The sequence below is a fragment of the Dreissena polymorpha genome, chromosome 4, assembly GCF_020536995.1.
Source record: "Dreissena polymorpha isolate Duluth1 chromosome 4, UMN_Dpol_1.0, whole genome shotgun sequence".
Lineage (NCBI taxonomy): Eukaryota > Metazoa > Mollusca > Bivalvia > Myida > Dreissenidae > Dreissena > Dreissena polymorpha.
This window is the reverse complement of record NC_068358.1, coordinates 7,124,882-7,143,391: the sequence shown is the minus strand read 5'-3', so window position 1 is coordinate 7,143,391 and position 18,510 is coordinate 7,124,882. Positions and strand designations below refer to the sequence as shown.

At 36.8% G+C, this 18,510-nt stretch overlaps 1 protein-coding gene across 1 annotated transcript in view; it reads left to right on the top strand.

The window, feature by feature from the left end:
• The window catches only part of LOC127878090 (importin-11-like), a 34,418-nt gene that overhangs the window by 12,348 nt on the left and 3,560 nt on the right, over window positions 1-18,510 (top strand). The window contains 16 exon segments of the mRNA XM_052424508.1: window positions 473-565; window positions 1,519-1,671; window positions 2,859-2,899; window positions 5,142-5,280; window positions 5,872-5,977; window positions 8,280-8,443; window positions 8,567-8,607; window positions 9,420-9,485; window positions 10,348-10,512; window positions 11,625-11,817; window positions 12,470-12,549; window positions 14,284-14,460; window positions 15,862-15,975; window positions 17,279-17,433; window positions 17,982-18,083; window positions 18,431-18,506. Coding sequence (XP_052280468.1) covers window positions 473-565; window positions 1,519-1,671; window positions 2,859-2,899; window positions 5,142-5,280; window positions 5,872-5,977; window positions 8,280-8,443; window positions 8,567-8,607; window positions 9,420-9,485; window positions 10,348-10,512; window positions 11,625-11,817; window positions 12,470-12,549; window positions 14,284-14,460; window positions 15,862-15,975; window positions 17,279-17,433; window positions 17,982-18,083; window positions 18,431-18,506 — 1,865 coding nt within the window.

Genomic DNA, 18,510 nt, shown 5'->3' with positions numbered 1-18,510 from the left:
AACTTTTGAAATATTGAACATAGCATCTTGATATTTGGCATGCATGTGTATCTCATGGAGCTGCACATTTGGAGTGATGAAAGGTCAAGGCCATGGTCATCGTTCAAGGTCAAAGGTAATTTTTTTTATCCAAAGCGGCGCAATAGGGGGCATTGTGTTTCTGACAAACACATCTCTTGTTCATGTCAAAAAGCTACGACAAAGTAGAAAACATGTATATGTACATTAATAGAGTTAGAAATGTGTAGACATATCACTAAATAAGGAAATACAGTTGTTCTATAAAAAAAAAGTTTGGAGGCTGACAGTGCTCTTTTTATCTGCCATAGGAAATACTGTGCCTTAAGTTATGTCTACAGTAGCATGTGATCTAGATGAGCCTCGTGGGAAAACTGGGCTTAATGCATGTATGTAAAGTGTCATCCCAGATCTGTACCTGGTGCAACCTGCTTGACGTAGTCCCCTATTTCAGGTCTACTGTATGAAAGGTTCACAGTGAACTGTTTCAACCTGATGAAGAACATACTGATGTGTGACTCATATAGACCCAACAAGCATGACACTGGTAACTTGGATTTAATTATACTAATCTTCCAAATATTCTGATTTATTATGTTAATATTTTCCTTTTGAGCCGCAAAATGGGTCTTATGCCATTTGCTGCCATTTTAAGCACCAGATCAGCCTGGGCATCTGCAGAGTCTGGTCTGACGCTACCCTGTCTGCTATAAAGTCATGCAAAGTTTCGTTATCTCACTAACAGACAGAGTAGATCCTGACCAGACTGAACATATGTGCAGGCTGGTCTTGAGCTAATGGTGGCATTTAGCATAGCACCCATTTTCATTTGGTCATTTTGTATTGTAAATGTGATAAGGATTTTCAAAGCAAAACTTAAATGAGTGTTCTAGTATTTGGAGAGGGTCAGAATACTGGTAGTACAATCACACAATTGAATAAAAAATATATATTGTATTAAATAATTGCCTGATCCTTTCATAGTTTTGTTCACCAAAGTGCTTGCTGTGTCTTTACTCATTGTCCTATGGTGACAACGTCATTTCTTCATTAAAATATTGTCATGTAATTGGTTTTTCAGAAAAGTATGTAGCAAATGAAAATGCTTGAAATTGTTTCTCACACATTTGTGTCAAAGACACAAAATAGGGAACACTGTACTACATGGGAATTAAATTGAATTTTAATTGAACTGTAATTAAAGTAATTTATAACTTAATCCATGCATTATAATAACCCCCCAGATAGGGAGTACTTTGGAGTGGTTCTCTTGATTTGTAGGGCAGTCCGTCCTTATTAGTTTGTGGTGTGAACTACTTTCACTATTTTCAAGCAGATATATTTAAACTTAAATATGTCATCACTGTGATGTGTAGATGTGATAGACATTTCATGCCCAGTGATCCACACATTCCTGAGTTGTTTACCCTTGACACTGCTGACATATCGGTAAGTGGTTACTTGTCACATTTTTCACAACGCCGCAGTTGCTGTTTCCAGAGCCCGACAGTGTGAAGATGCAGGCCCACAAGATCAAGTTGAACTTCTTCACGTACGACACGCTGCATGAGATCTGTCAGCGACTCATATCCCAGTACTTCCTCCTCAGTCATGATGACCTTTTCACGTGGGATCATGACCCGGAAGAATTCTGTAGGTGGAGCTTATTGGACTGGACTGGATTAAGTGTTAGACTGTGCTCTGTGAAAAAGGGGTTTATTGCATGTACTAAATGTGTCGTCCCAGATTAGCCTGTGCACTCCACACAGGCTAATCAGAGACGACGCTTTCTGCTTTTATGATATTTTTTGTTTAAAGATAGTATCTTCATAGCAAAAATCGAGTTTAGGATTTTTACACACACCCTTTTCACAGAGCTCAGCTCAATTATTTTAACCCTTTGCATGCAGGGAAATTTGTCGTCTGCTAAAATGTCGTCTGCTGAAGTTCTAAAATTAGCATTTTCTTCGATATTTTTTCAAAGAATACTATCAGAATAGCAAACAGTTTGGATCCTGATGAGACACCACGTTCTGTGGCGTCTCATCTGGATCCAAACTGTTTGCAAAGGCCTTTAAAATTCGGTTCCCGCACTGAAAGGGTTAAATAAATTTTAGCATTAGTTTTGTAAATATTTTCAGGTTGTGCGCTAAAGCATGGTCAATATTTCTCTCTACATGCACTCTTCTGAAATTGGTCTTATGCCATATTTGGCCATGTGCAATAACGCAGTCTTGTCAGGAGATGCATAGTCTGGAACAATGCTGGACTCATATGGCATAAGACCCATTTTGGCATGACACAGCTAAGAAAATATTTTCTGAAGTTATTGACCATAAGATCTCAATTATTCAGAAAGTTCACATTGTTATGTTTGTTGAACAGGTCTTGTAAAAACATTCTTATATGCAATAATGTGAAGACTTTGATATAAGAAGGCATACATGTAGTTATAATATCTTTGCATATGTTCTATAGCTTATGATATTTAGTAAGACATGTTTACAGATGCTTAGCATTTGAGCCACGTCCTGCGAAAAGAAAGTTAAATGCACGTGCGTAAAGTGTCACCCCAGATTAGCCTCTGCAGTCCGCACAGGCTAACTGAAATGACACTTTTCACCTAAACGAGATTTTTGTTAAGAAAAGTCTTCCTTTAAAAGAAAAAGAAAATACAAGTGGAAAGTGTCTTCCCTGATCAGCCTGTGCAATCTGATTAGCCTGTGCAGATTGCACAGCCCATCTTGGACAACACTTTACACAAATGCATTAAACCTCCTTTTCACAGAGCAAGACTACTTTATAACATGTTGATGTGTTTTATACCATGTGTGTTCCAGGTCAGGAGGAAGTGGGAGACAACTATAAATATTCCCTTAGAGTGAGTAACGATATAAATAAAAACTATTTGTTACCTTATGTCATGTGTTAGATCACTTTGAACCATAGTAGATTATATGCATATGGAAAATTAATACATATATAAACTGAACACATGAACTTTTAATGCTCCCAGTAGGCTGGCAAGTAGCAGTCCGATTGTCCGTCTGTCTGTCCCTTTGCCCGTCTTTTTGTTTCCAGACTTTTCCTAAACCCTTGCTAGTATTGACCTGAAATTTGGTATGTGAAGTCTACTTGCATGACTTACTGATCAAGTTGGGGTTTCGTTGCAGTCCATTGATAGTCGCTGCTTCGTCTGTTCGTGTGTGTGTCTGTCCGTGCACTTTTTGTCCAGGGCTATTTCTCAGCAACTAATGACCGGAATTCAATCAAACTATATGGGAAGCTTCACTACCAAGAGGAGATGTGCATATTATCAGCGGGTTCTGGTTGGATGATTTTTCACAGAGTTATGGCCCTTTGAAATTAATTTTCTATAAAAAAATTCTTGTCCCCCCAACTACTGTGCCCTCAAGACGTTTCCTTTTATCTGAATATATAGTGAAATATTGTGAAAAAAACAAACTTTGGAGAGCATCACCCGTCTCCAACGGTTTCTTGTTTGTCAAAGTTACGGGCCTGGGAATTACATTTTTATGCTCCCTGAACATTTCTGGGGGGCATATAGTTGCCAGTTTGAAGTTCCTTACTTCCTTACTTCCTTCCTTCCGTCACACTTTTGTTACAGTTTCTCATAGTGCCTTCAATATTTTACCGATCTCTTACATATTTGTCATGTAGGTACCTTGCATGGACCTCTACCTTTTCATGCGGTTTGAGGTCACTGGGGTCAAGGTCAAGGTCACTGAGGCTAATAATAGATTTTGATGTCACAATTTTGTTACAGTTTCTCATAAGCACCTTCAATATTTTTCCGATCTCTTGCATATTTGGCATGTAGGTACCTTTCATGGACCTCTACCGTTTGATGAGGTTTGAGGTCACTGGGGTCAAGGTCACCGAGGCTAATAATAGATTTTTCCTTCACAATTTTGTTGAAGTTTCTCATAGCGCCTACAATATTTTACCGTTCTCTTACATATTTTGCATGTAGGTACCTTGCATGGACCTCTACCTTTTGATTAGGTTTGAAGTCACTGGGGTCAAGGTCACCGAGGCTACAAATAGATTTTTCAGTCACAATTTTGTTACAGTTTCTCATAGCGCCTTCAATATTTTACCGATCTCTTACATAATTGGCATGTAGGTACCTTGCATGAACCTCGACCTTTTGATGAGGTTTGAGGTCACTGGGGTCAAGGTCAAGGTCACCAATGCTAATAATAGATTTTTTGGGGGTGGTTATCTACACATAGATTGACAAAGCGCATCATCTGGGAGCATCCATCAGTTTCACTGATATTCTTGTTTATCTACAGTTACAGTTTTCTGGATTTTGTCTTTAACCCTTTTAAATATTTTGTGATTTTGGTGTGTGAGTCTACCTGTATGACTTACAGATCAAGTTTGAGTTTGGTTCCAGTCCATTAAAATTTTGACAAAGTTTTGGGTCTTAAAATTAGGAATTTACTTTAAAATAACATTTTTTAGTTATTTCTTCCGAAACGCTTTAAGATACTGACCTAATTTTGGTGTGTGAGTCTTCCTTCATGACTTACTGATTAAATGTGACTTTCGTGCCAGTCCATAAATCTAAACAATTTTCTCCTAAATAACTTTTTTACAGATTTTTTTCAAAAATGCTTTCAGATACTGACCATATTTTTGGTGTGTGAGTCTACCTACATGGCTTACTCATTAAGTTCAAGATTTACTTCGGTCCATTGAATTTTGTACGAAGAAAAGGGCCTTGGACTTTTTCTCTAAAATAGCTGCTGTGCAGCTTCAAAGCGCAGTAGGGGGCATTGTGTTTCACAAAAACAGCTCTTGTTATGAATAAGATCTAGTATTTCCATGCACACATAGTTGGAGATAAGGTAACGTTTTTCTCTGTTGGTTTTTTGCCAGCAAATTGTATGTCCACATAAAATATTTAATCTTTTATTCTTTGCCTTTACAATATCATTAGTTTTTATTAGTTTTTTCTTTTCAAGCTCACAACTGGTTTGTTGATTTCTTGCCGTTGTGAAATAAGCATCTGAAAATGGTGTTGATCAGGGTGAGACCCTAATTCGCTGCTAGCTCTCTGGTACATCATCTTTCATCTTCTGAATTCTTTTCAGCCCTGCACAGAGACGCTGTTTATCAGTTTCTTCAGGGAGTTCCGTCTCACTCTCAGCTCTGTTCTTATCAAGCTGGTCGAGGCATCACAGGGAATGTGTGATGTAGACAACTCTATGGCTATTCTACGCAAGGATGCTGGTAAGTTGGGCCATCACAGTCGATGGGGTATTGTTATATTCAATGACTGTTCTATTCTGTTCTGGGATTCTTTGACCAAATGTCCTCAATGAGCTTAACTTTCTCTTTCAAAGAAATCCTTACAGACTTTATACAATACAACAATGGTCGCAATTTTTGATACTGATACTGTTAAATACTAAGGCATTAAGTCAAGAATGAATTAAACCTTTGAAAAAAATAAATTGAATTGACTGACCCAACGCCTGCCCATAAGTGTCAATTATAACCAAATCACATATTCAATATTCTTATTCCTTAGGAAAACAACTTTTATAAAGTTTCACTTGTATGTTTTTTAATATCTCTAGAAGTATGGTATAATAATGTGGTCTGCATAAGTGGTCTTAATACAGGATAGCAGGATGGTTTTATAATCAGGGTTAGCAAGCATTGAAATTTATAGAAAAATAATCGGGTCTTTAAAGAGAAGATTCACATCAGCCATATGGTTTTAAATTTATGTGGTGGTAAAGCGTGCTTTTAGTGTATGACTATGATGAAAACTTTTCTTTTTTATTTTAATATCAATACTTTCTTAAAACATTTCAGTGTACAATGCTGTGGGACAGGCAGCGTTTGAACTGTTTGATGAGATCGACTTTGATCAGTGGTTTTCAAGCACTTTGCTTCAGGAATTATGCAACTTGCATAACAAGTGAGATCACAATGAAATTCTTGTGTTTTTATGCCCCCGTATCGAAAAATCGGGGGTATATTGTTTTTGGCCTGTCTGTCTGTCTGTCTGTCATTCTGTCCCAAAACTTTAACCTTGGTTAAAGTTTTGCGATAACTTTTGCAATATTGAAGATAGCAACTTGATATTTGGCATGCATGTGTATCTCATGGAGCTGCACATTTTGAGTGGTGAAAGGTCAAGGTCATCCTTCAAGGTCAAAGGTCAAATGTATGGCTTCAAAGCGGCGCAATAGGGGGCATTGTGTTTCTGACAAACACATCTCTTGTTTGTGAATGTTACAACTTCATGGGTTGTCATAAAAAAATAATTGTGCATGCATATTTTTAACAAAGATGCATATAAACGGTAAAGCCCTGCAAATTGTCTTCATGTTTGCAATACTATCAACCATTTTATGTGTGAATACCTGTAGCCTTATTACCATTTTGTAAGATAACAAAAACAGAATTGTAATAAAGATAAAAAGTGTAAATCATATAATATGATATCTATCTAGTTGTGTTATCTTCATAGTCATCTCTATAGAATCAAGAACAGCAAGTTTCTTTTGTAATCATCCTGACAGATTTGTGTTTAATTTTTCGGCAATATGCGATACAGCTAGACTGAGCAGAAATTAGATTTTTCCTGATAACCTACTTTTCCATTCCAAACAAGTTTTAAAATTATTCCTAAAACTTTGGTGGATCTTTCTATCCCCCGCCTGTGGCGGAGGATGTTAAATTGGCCTTGTCCTTCCATCATTCTGTCCGTCCGTTTGTCTGTCACAAAATATTAGCAGGGCTATATTTCAGAAAATATATAAGCTGATCATCATCATGAAACTTCATGGGTGTATAGATATAAATGTGAAGAATTGTCATGCACAAGAACCATAACCCTGCACTTTCTAAAATAAGAGTCAGTGCCATTTGTAGTTTTCGTACGATATAAATTTAATAAGAGTTACTGCCCATTGTTGATTTCATATGATTAACTTTTCAAGGCTACATTTGTATATCTTGGAAACCTTTTTATGCTCCCCCAAACATTTTTGGGGGGAGCATATAGTCGCCGTGTCTGTCCGTGCACAATTTTTGTCCGGGCTATTTCTCAGCAATTAATGACTGGAATTCAATTAAACTTTATGGGAAGCTTCACTACCAAGAGGAGATGTGCATATTATCAGCGGGTTCTGGTCGGATGATTTTTCACAGAGTTATGGCCCTTTGAAATTTTCCATTAACTGTACATATAGTGCAATTCTTGTCCGGGCTATTTCTCAGCAACTAATGATCAGAATTCAATTAAACTTTATCGGAAGCTTCACTACCAAGAGGAGATGTGCATATTATCAGCCGGTTCTCGTCGAATGATTTTTCACAGAGTTATGGTCCTTGAAATTTTCCATTGTACATATAGTGCAATTCTTGTCCGAGCTATTTCTCAGCAACTTATTACGGGAATTCAATGAAACTTTATGGAAAGCTTCACTACCAACAGGAGATGTGCATATTATTAGCCACTTATGGTCGGATGATTTTTCACAGAGTTATGGCCCTTTGAAATTTTCTATAAACTGTACATGTAGTGCAATTCTTGTCCAGGCTATTTCTCCCCAACTACTGACTGGAATTCAATGAAGCTTTATGGGAAGCTTAACTACCTTGAGGAGATGTGCATGTTATTTGTGGGTTCTGGTAAGATGATTTATTTAGAGAGTTATGGCCCTTTGACATTTTTAAGTTGCTAAACCATCCATCGTATTATTTTGTCCAAAGTTATGCCCCTCAAGACGTTTCCTTTTATCTGAATATATAGTGCAATATTGTGACAAAAAAAAACTTTGGGGAGCATCACCCGTCTCCGACAGTTTCTTGTTAGATTTCAACATGAAACTGCATGGGTGTAATGATATTAATGAGAAGAACAGCCTTGCACAAGAACCATAACCCTACACTTTCTAAAATAAGAGTTGTTGTTTTTGTACGATATTATTTGTCAGGGCTATTTCTCAAATAGTTATAACATTTCAATACATAAAAACAATTACCCTTTTTATTATTATTACTTTTTTAATTTTATTTTTATGTTGCCATTTATCAAAGGATTTGCTCCCATCCATGAATATAATTTATTTGGCGGGGTATATCAATTCAACATATTCGCTTGTTGAAAATGAGAGTTTGGGAAAATACTTTAAGGCAGTATGGTATTTTCCTTCATTGAAGTGTTTCAAAATCACACCCCTGGAATCAAACATTCTTGTTTAACATTCTAGTTATCGCATCATCCGTCGTCGTGTGATCTGGCTGTGCGGGCGCTGGGTGGGAGTGAAGCTCTCGGCCAACCTGCGCCCCTCTCTCTACCAGGTCATCTGTCCCCTCCTTCAGCCCTCCGAGGACCTTGTGGTGCGCCTGGAGGCGGCCAACACTCTCAAACTTGATATCCTTTCATAACTAGAACAAGATCAGAGTGTTAAAGTATGCCTTGTGAATGGCGACTGGGAATTTTATATTAAATTTGGTGCAGATAAAAATTAATCATTTGTATCCTTAACGGTATTACCTGTAGATGACTTTGAATTCAATGTGGAGCAATTTTTACCTGTAAGTAGCACATTTGTTTTGTTAACACATGCAATACTTATTTAAAATATATTATGTTGAATTGTTTTAAGTGCTTAAAAAAAGGATATCATTAAGTTTTTCATTTTCAGATAGAATAAGACTTCTGTGACTGCAATAAATGGCTCAATGTAATTGATTATGCTTTATTAAGGAGAAATGCAATGCACAAGAACCATAATCCTACACATTCTTAAATATGAGTTATTTCCCTTGGTTGTTTTTTGTATGATGTAACTTTTGAAGGCTATATCTCAGACATTATACTCGATTTCAACATGAAAATTCATGGGTTTATAGATATCAATAATGAGGAGACTTGCAATGCATACAAACAATAACCAAACTATTTGTTAATTTACAGTTATTGCCTTGTTCATTCTTCTTCATACATCAATAAACAAAATTTAAACGGCTGAGGATATCAATTCAACAAATTCGCTTGTTAAAGACTCTTGAAGTTTATCCTGTTTATTTATTTCACATAATATTCATAGTAATTCTTCAAAATTATTTAAAGAAATTTGTGAGAAAAATTAAGGGTTTTATTTATGCAGGTTTCTACACATGTATTTGACCTGGGCTCTGTCAAAACACGGCTAAAGGCATTTGGCTGACAGATTAGCTTGTGCAGTCTTCTTATTGAAAGGAAGTCTCTTCTTAGGTTAAGTCCGATTGAGGGGGAAACTGTCGTTCCTGATTAGCATGTGCAAACTGCACACGCTAAACTGGGACAACACTTTACATGCATTAAGCCCTGTATTCCAAGAGTGAGGCTAATTTTTATATTCCAGTTCCTGGAGACTTGCTTCTCCTTATTGTTCCAGCTGTTGAAGGAAGTAGATCAGTGTGATACTAAAGTGAGTGGAAGCAATTTATTTCACTAGTATTAATCTTAACAATTGTATTTTGGTTGTCTAAATCTTAACCTTGTATTTAAGTTGTCTGACACTCGACCATTGTATTTAAGTTGACTGAATCTTGACCTTTGTATTTTAGTTGTCTGAATCTTGACCATTGTATTTAAGTTGTCTAAATCTCAACCATTGTATTTTAGTTGTCTGAATCTCTGTCATTGTATTTTAGTTCTGTGAATCTTGACCATTGTATTTTAGTTCTCTTAATCACTACCATTGTTTTTTAGTTGTCTGAATTTCGACCATTGTAATTAAGGTGTCTAAATCTTGACCATTGTTATTTAGTTTTCTGAATCCTGACCATTGCAATAAGATGTCTAAATCTTGACCATTGTATTTTAGTTGTCTTAATCTCAACCATTGTATTTTAGTTGTCTTAATCTCAACCATTGTAATTGAGTTGTCTTAATCTTGAGCATTGTATTTTAGTTGTCTGAATCTGAGCTAACCTATTTTTTTATTTTTCAGAATATCTACCAACTGCTTTTATTTTTCTAATCTAATCTCCTTTTGTTTAGTAAGATAATTTGATATGTAGGTATTTTAAATGAACACACAAGTGCTGCAATCATATTTGTTTGTTCATATATTTGAGCATTCACATGATTTGAAGCTTTGCTTTATGTATTTTTGTTAAGATTTGTTTGAATTAAATAATTCTTAATATAAAATATTGAATAAGACCTAGTAATTTAACTCAAATTTCTTTTATTTACATTTTTTATGCACAATTTTAATTCAGTTAGACATTTAGCTCATATAACTTGTACTTGACAATACAGTGAGCTGTTGATTTCCATGACAGATGCAGGTGCTGCATGTGATATCATTTGTGATAGAGCGTGTGGACGTTCAGATCCGTCCGTACGCCACGTCTCTCGTCTCCTACCTGCCTGCCCTCTGGGAGGAGGCCAGCGACCACAACATGCTCAAATGTGCCATCCTTACTACGCTGATACACCTCGTGCAGGTAACATGGATTGTTGGCTTGATCATTTGTATTTGAGCCTCATTCTGGGAAAACTGGGCTTAATGCATGTGCATAAAGTTTTGTCTCAGATTAGCCTGTGCAGTCCATTCAGGCTCATCAGGGACAAAATGTTTCGCACACGCATTCAGCCCAGTCTTCCCAAATTGAGGCTCAATTGTTCTTAGTTGCCATTTTTAGCTGCTGTCTGAATATTATCAGATCTTGAAATAAGATGGGGTTGATTTGTTGTAATAAATTATTTGTTGAGTAACATTCCATTCTAAGGTAGTTTTTTTATGTCAAACTCTCCTAGACATGCTTAAATATGCCATCTTAACTAAGAGGTATGCCTTATGCTGTGATGATGGAAATAAGAAAAGTGTAGTACAAATGCAAGTTGTAATTGTTTGTGGATAGCAAAATAACGATTCAAATGTGCCATCGTCAAAATGCTGGTGCACACTATGCCGACATGAACATGTTTAATCAATGCTGTTTACTGTTATCATCAGTCTTAAGGTTAATTATTATTCATTCACTGATTTGAATCAATATGCAATCATAGTGAACAAGAGTAACTTGATTGCAAATTTAAATAAGTGAATTTCTAATAACCAAAATAGTGTTTCATTGGCTCCAGGTTGTGATGGTATTGGTTAGCACGAAGATTGTCTTATCTTGCATATAAAGTGATTGTTATATGTTATATTTAAGCAATTAAGTAACAACTATATCATGCTCATATTTTCATGTAAAACATGTCATAGTTTGGTAACATTCAATTAATATTGAATATTACTTATATTAAGAAACTGTATATCATAGATTCGGATACATAATAGATAGAAAGAATGAAATTGTGTTTGAACATAGTCACGCAAGAAATGTATCTCCTGCCATCTTCCAGCAAAACTTAAGACCAGCCTGTGCTGTCCCACAGTCTGGTTAAGAGCTACAATGTCCTCTATAAATTCATACAAGGTTCTGTGGTCTAATTAGTGATAAGCTAAGCTTATTACCAAACTGTAAATGCATGGGCAGGTCTGGAGCATAGATGGCCACTAAGACCTATTTTCGCCTTATGGGGCTTTTATTATGTGCACATTTTGCAGGGTTTTGGCTTATGTAGTTCAGCCATGTATGAGTTCCTGTTACCTGTGATAGCGCTGAGCACAGACACAACAAAACCTGAACACGTCTACCTCCTTGACGACGGCCTTGAACTCTGGCACACGACCTTGATCAATGCGGACAAGGTCACACCAGAGTTGCTGAAGTTGTATGAAAATATGGCTGGACTTTTACGTAAGACTTGCTGGATGTTTTTCTTGATAGGCAGTTTTTATTGTATTGAAAAAAATTAGCTTCTTATAATGTGATTTCTTAATTATTATTTTTTTATAACTAAAATCTGCATAAGACCATTATACTTTACATGTTAACTCAAGGTACATATGAGCTATTCTGCTTAAGCTATTATACAACATGTTTTCCCCTTTTTATGCTCCCAGTAGGGTGGCATATAGCAGTTGAACTGTCCGTAAGTCCGTCAGTAAGTCTGTCCGTCCGTATCTCTCATGGATCTGCACATTTTGAGTGGTGAAAGGTCAAGGTCATCCTTCAAGGTCAAAGGTCAAATATATGGCTTCAAAGCGGCGCAGTAGGGGGCATTGTGTTTCTGACAAACACATCTCTTGTTGTGTGTGTGTGTTATAAACAATCTGTTTGATAAAACCAGTAATTTTTAGGAATCGTGTAAATTGTTCTTTAGAATTAAGAGCTTTTTCAGCAATTTATATTTATTATGAAAGAATGAAGTATTGCTTGTGAACATTAGATTTTTGTAATATAAACTGCACTGACTTAAGTTTCCATTTATAATATTTCAGATTTATATTTCAGTATACAGCCAACTTCTTACATAAACATATCTTTATGGAGGTTTTCTGTTTTTCAGAAATCAGTACAGAAAATCTTCGCATTAGTCTAAAGGTGATTGAAGACTATTTGCTTCTAGGACCTACTGAATTTATGGAGGTTTGTACAGTTTGGTTAATATGATTATGGTTAATATACATGTATAAAGCAGTAAATAATTGTAAATTTCAGTCATGCAAGGTTATAAGTCACATTTTATGTCCCTGCCACGATATTGGCTGAAGAAATATACTGTTACCGCTGTCCTTGTGTGTGTTTGTTTGTTTGGGACATTTTGTGTCCAGCTAATCTTTGTTGGGATTTATAAATACATTTAGTCAAATTATCTTCATGGACACTTGGAGGTTGTGCATTCCATAAGTATATTTAGAAAAAGTACTGGAGTCTAACGATGGAATGTTTAGTTCACAACATACCATAAGTATATTTAGAGAAAGTACTGGAGTCTAACGATGGAATGTTTAGTTCACAACATACCATAAGTATATTTAGAGAAAGTACTGGAGTCTAACGATGGAATGTTTAGTTCACAACATACCATAAGTATATTTAGAGAAAGTACTGGAGTCTAACGATGGAATGTTTAGTTCACAACATTCCATAAGTATATTTAGAGAAAGTACTGGAGTCTAACGATGGAATATTTAGTTCACAACATACCATAAGTATATTTAGAGAAAGTACTGGAGTCTAACTATGGAATGTTTAGTTCACAACACACCATAAGTATATTTAGAGAAAGTACTGGAGTCTAACGATGGAATGTTTAGTTCACAACATACCATAAGTATATTTAGAGAAAGTACTGGAGTCTAACGATGGAATGTTTAGTTCACAACATACCATAAGTGTATTCAGAGAAAGTACTGGAGTCTAACGATGGAATGTTTAGTTCACAACATACCATAAGTGTATTCAGAGAAAGTACTGGAGTCTGGAATGTTAAGTTCACAACAAAAACATTTATGTTGTGCTTCAGGAAAACTGGGCTCCATGCATGTGGGTAGAGAGTAATCCCAGATTAGCTTGTGCAGTCTAGGACAACACTTATCATCAAGACATGATTCAATTTTTTTTTAGAAAAATCTTTAAAAAAAATCTGAGCAGACTGCACAGGCTTATCTTAGCCAACACTTTACACACATGCATTAAGTGGACTGCACAGGCTTATCTTAGCCAACACTTTACACACATGCATTAAGTGGACTGCACAGGCTTATCTTAGCCAACACTTAACACATGCATTAAGTGGACTGCACAGGCTTATCTTAGTTAACACTTTACACACATGCATTAAGTTGACTGCACAGGCTTATCTTAGCCAACACTTTACACACATGCATTAAGTGGACTGCACAGGCTTATCTTAGACAACACTTTACACACATGCATTAAGTGGACTGCACAGGCTTATCTTAGCCAACACTTTACACACATGCATTAAGTGGACTGCACAGGCTTATCTTAGCCAACACTTTACACACATGCATTAAGTGGACTGCACAGGCTTATCTTAGACAACACTTTACACACATGCATTAAGTGGACTGCACAGGCTTATCTTAGCCAACACTTTACACACATGCATTAAGTGGGTTTTCTCAGAGCGAAGCTCATATTTATAAGAAAAATGCTTCCTTAAATAAGGTCATGTAAAAGATTGACAACAATTGAATATAATTGCTAAAATTAAATGGCTATACAGGTATGTGCTTATCATTTGTACTTCTTAAAAAGTTTGCATCATAAATTTGTCATACAATATTTAATAAGATGGGCTCCAGGAGCACCTGGATAATTTTAACTATATCTGTATTTTCCCTTTATTTGCAGCATTACAGTGGAACGTTGGTGAAGTCTTTCGCATCCCTGATCACTGACCTGCGTACAGAGGGGGTGATGTTGGTGCTGTCTGTAATAGAACTCGTCTTCAAGTGCTTCCCCTCGGAGGGACCCCAAGTGTTCATATCCATGCTGCCTGGCTTTGTAAAGCCTCTCCTCAACCAGGATGTATGTATACCTTCAGTTGAGCCTCGTCCTGGAAAAATAGGATTAATTAATGTGGGTAAAGTGTCATCCCAGATAAACCAAGGCAGTCCCCACAGGCTCACCAGGGCGACACTCTCTGCCTAGACTTGATTTTCAAGAAGAGACTACCTATAACCTTTTCCCACTCAAAGGCAAAGTGAAAATGGCTATGTGCAAACAGCATAAAACAGAACAGCCTGCAAGTTACTTGCAGTACATTTCAGGTTTGATGCTGTTTGCTGCTCATCAGTATCTGAGGGTTGGAAATGAAGCCTTTAAAACTTGAATCTAGAAAGAAAGGTCTTTAAATACATTTTTCTTTCCAAGGGACTACAAATGCGTAAAAAAACGTATCTAAGTGGGAAAGGTATATCCAGTATATCCAATATCCAGTTTAGACAGAAAGTGTTGTCCCAGATTGGCCTGTGTCAACTGCACAAGCTAGTCTGGGTCAACTTTTAATTCACATGCATTTAGTCCAGTTTTCCCAGAATGAAGGTAGCTGTGTATACTTTTTGTTTGTTTTCTTTTAAATTATTGTTGGTGATATAGCATGTGTTTGTTTTTTTGAAGATTATACAAGAAATTGTCTTTGTCTATACAGTCAACTCAACTACATTTCTAGGTATGTCTACTTAGTTAATGTCTTTTGTATGTCTATGAAAATCTTCTTTTATTAAAAACTGGTTATTAGATTGGCGAATGCGGGCGGGCTGGCTGGCTGGCTGGCGGGCGGGCGGAACAAGCTTGTCCGGGCCATAACTATGTCGTTCATTGTCATGTTTTAAAATCATTTGGCACATTTGTTCATTGGACGATGTGTCGCGCGAAATAATTACGTCGATATCTCCAAGGTCAAGGTCACTTTGAGTTCAAAGGTCAAAATTGGCAATAAATGAGCTTGTCTGGGCCATAACTATGTCATTCATTGTGAGATTTTACAATTATTTGGCACATTTGTTCACCATCATGGGACGGTGTGTCGCACGAAAGAATCACGTCAATATCTCCAATGTCAAGGTCACCACAACTTAAAATAGATTTATTTTGAAACAAACTTACAAAGGGGGTTAATTTTGTTTGTTCATTTCAAAAGTTCAGTTTGAGTTGTCTCCCTTAATCAGATTTTTTTTCACAATGAAAACCTGGTTTTGTGACAATTTTGTCCCTTGTTTTTAAATATAATGCGAAATATTAGGGATATTAACAATACTCATTAAGCAAGACCTCTTTCCCAGCTATTCAAAATGGCAACAGATCATTTCTCACTGTGAACTATGGCAATCTTTTTCAGTACCTTGTATGTATTGGTAGAAATATCAAATTATGGGAGTCCAATATCAGTAGGTGTATAGTACAGTGCACTATTTTCTACCGCTGCAGGAACACCCGATGGTGATGTCTATCTACATCACGCTTGTGGCCCGTATAGCCCTGCAGAATCAGGAGTACTTCTGGTCCTTCCTGGAGCAGTTTGCAGCAGAGTGCAGGCTGGAGGTGGGTTCACAATGGCATCAGTGGTATATGAATGATTGGTTTAACTTAAGAATGTTCATTGTTATCTAAATGAAAATTAAATTCATACTTAAATTTAGAAAATCACCTTATTATCCCCCGCCATAGGCGTCCTTCCGTCCATCTTTCCGTCCGTCCGTCCGGAGCCATATCTTGAAAGTGCTTTGGCGGAATTCATTGAAACTTGGTATGAGTATATATATGGATAAGAGGATGATGCACGCCAAATGTCATTGTACACCATCTGTTAATAACGGAGTTATGGCCCTTTGTATCTTGAAAAAAAGCTTTTTTGAGTGTCAAATATAACACTTTTGTGTCCAGAAGCATATTGGCGGAGGATATCAATTCAACAAATTTGCTTGTTTGAAATGTAAACAATTCAAAACATTCAGCTTCATTTTCAACATCTTTCATCCCTATAAAGCAAATGCTGTCCTAATTAAGCTGACTGGACTGCTTGGCAAACGAACCTTGTCATGCAAAAATGGGTCCTATGCCATATGTGGCCAGCATTGCTTTAGCAATTGTGTAGTCTGCTAAGGAGCTACTGTGTCAGTTATTGAGAAAACTCAAGGTTTTGTGATCTCATTACCAGGCAGGGTATTTCTGTCCTTACCAGACTGCGGATATGCACAGGCTGGGCTGGAGCAATGCTGGCTGCATATGACATAAGACCCATTTTTTCATGATGCAGCTGAATATATCTTCTTTATAAGCCAAGTCACTGCATAAAAGCAAAGCATGCCATTAGTTTGACAAGCATTTCTGTATTCTAAGATTGTCATTTTGCCGATAATGGAGCCAGCAATCTCAGTTAGTAGAGTGTTGAGCTACAAATCCAAGGCTCATGCTTTGATTCTTCTACTCATTAACATCTTGTGGATTTGGGTCATTAAATTACTGTTGAGGCCATTCTTTCCCTATTTCTTATTTAAGTGAAGCAGTTTTCAGTTTTTTTGGAAAACCAGGTAACAAAGGAAAATTTCAGAGGGTTTACTGACCCTTATGATATGACGGAAACACTGTTAAATACAGTGAAAACAGCAAAGAATCCAGATGAACACAATAATTAGCCACTCTTTCAGAAAATAGAGCTCAAACTTGTGTGTAAAGTGTTGTCCTTGATTATTCTGATTGCACACTTTCAGTGTAAACGAGATTTTCACTATGAACAAAAAATACAATACAAGTGGTGAGTGTCGTCCTTGGTTATACTGTGCGAACTGCTCAGGCTTAATTGGGACGACACTTAACTGACATGCATTAAGCCTTGTTTTCCCAGAGCGAGGCACAACTCATTTCATCCTCCCTACAGATGTCCGACCTACTGAGCCTTCTGTTGACATCCTGGGTGGAGGGTATTGACAACATGACCCAGCCGGAGAAGAGGAAGCTGTCGGCCCTCGCCCTTGCCAGCCTCATCACCGCCAACAACAGGTTAATACTGACTACACTGGTGTGAGCTTTGCATTTACCATTCAGACATGAAATTTGACATGTATGTGTTGCTTTAAAAAATCAATTTTAATGAAAGGTCTTTGTAATTAGATTCACATTTTAAAGGAATTATTTTCGATCCTGTTGCAGTGATTAGCAGCAAAGAGCATTTTATAACATGTCATATGCAGCATCATATGTAGACATGTGTATACTTTCAGATTGTTGAGGCAGTAATTGACATTTGATTACTATAGGCCATTTTCGAAATGAATTTTTAGTTTCTATGTCAGATCACAGGAACCAATTATGAAATAGTGTATGCAGTATCCCTTTAGGGTGGATACACGCATATTTTATATTGTTCCCCTCAAGTGAGTATTTAGTGTGTTTTTGCCCCTTGAATGATAACTCACATCCACACATTGACCCTAAAAATGACATACCCATCATGGGTTAGCATACAGATGTTTCACTGATATTCTTGATTTAGACTGAAAGATGACGTTATTAGACTTAAATTGTCATGTTGCCCCATCTGCTTGCAGCATAGTCCTGGAGAAGTTTGGCAGCATCATCAGTGTGTGTGTGCAGGTGCTACATGATGTGTGCAGGGTACCAGTGGATGAGGAGGCAGTCATACAGCTTGAGTAGGGAACCAATTTGTATTCCATTAATCAGGGGAATAATTATTTCTCAGTTTTCATTTCAATTATCCGGAAAGCATCGGAGTTTACCAGTACTGAAAGTCAGAACAACACAATACTTTTCAGTGTAGAAAATACAATAAAAATAAAATAAATTAAATAATATGATTTTGCAAATATTTTTTTGCAAATTGGACTGATAAATATTTTTTACTCATTTATGCTAAGAAGCAAAACAACATGGATATTTGTACATGGATGTTTTAAACAACTTGACTTTGTTCTTTGTGAAACACGTATGTAAATATCTGCCAGTACTATGTATGTTAATGCATGTGTTTCCATGGTAGCGCCCTGGTGATATCTGATGGAGATGAGCGTGGGGAAGACGAACATGAGGCAGAACATGAAAAGAGGAAGCGTGCAGTAA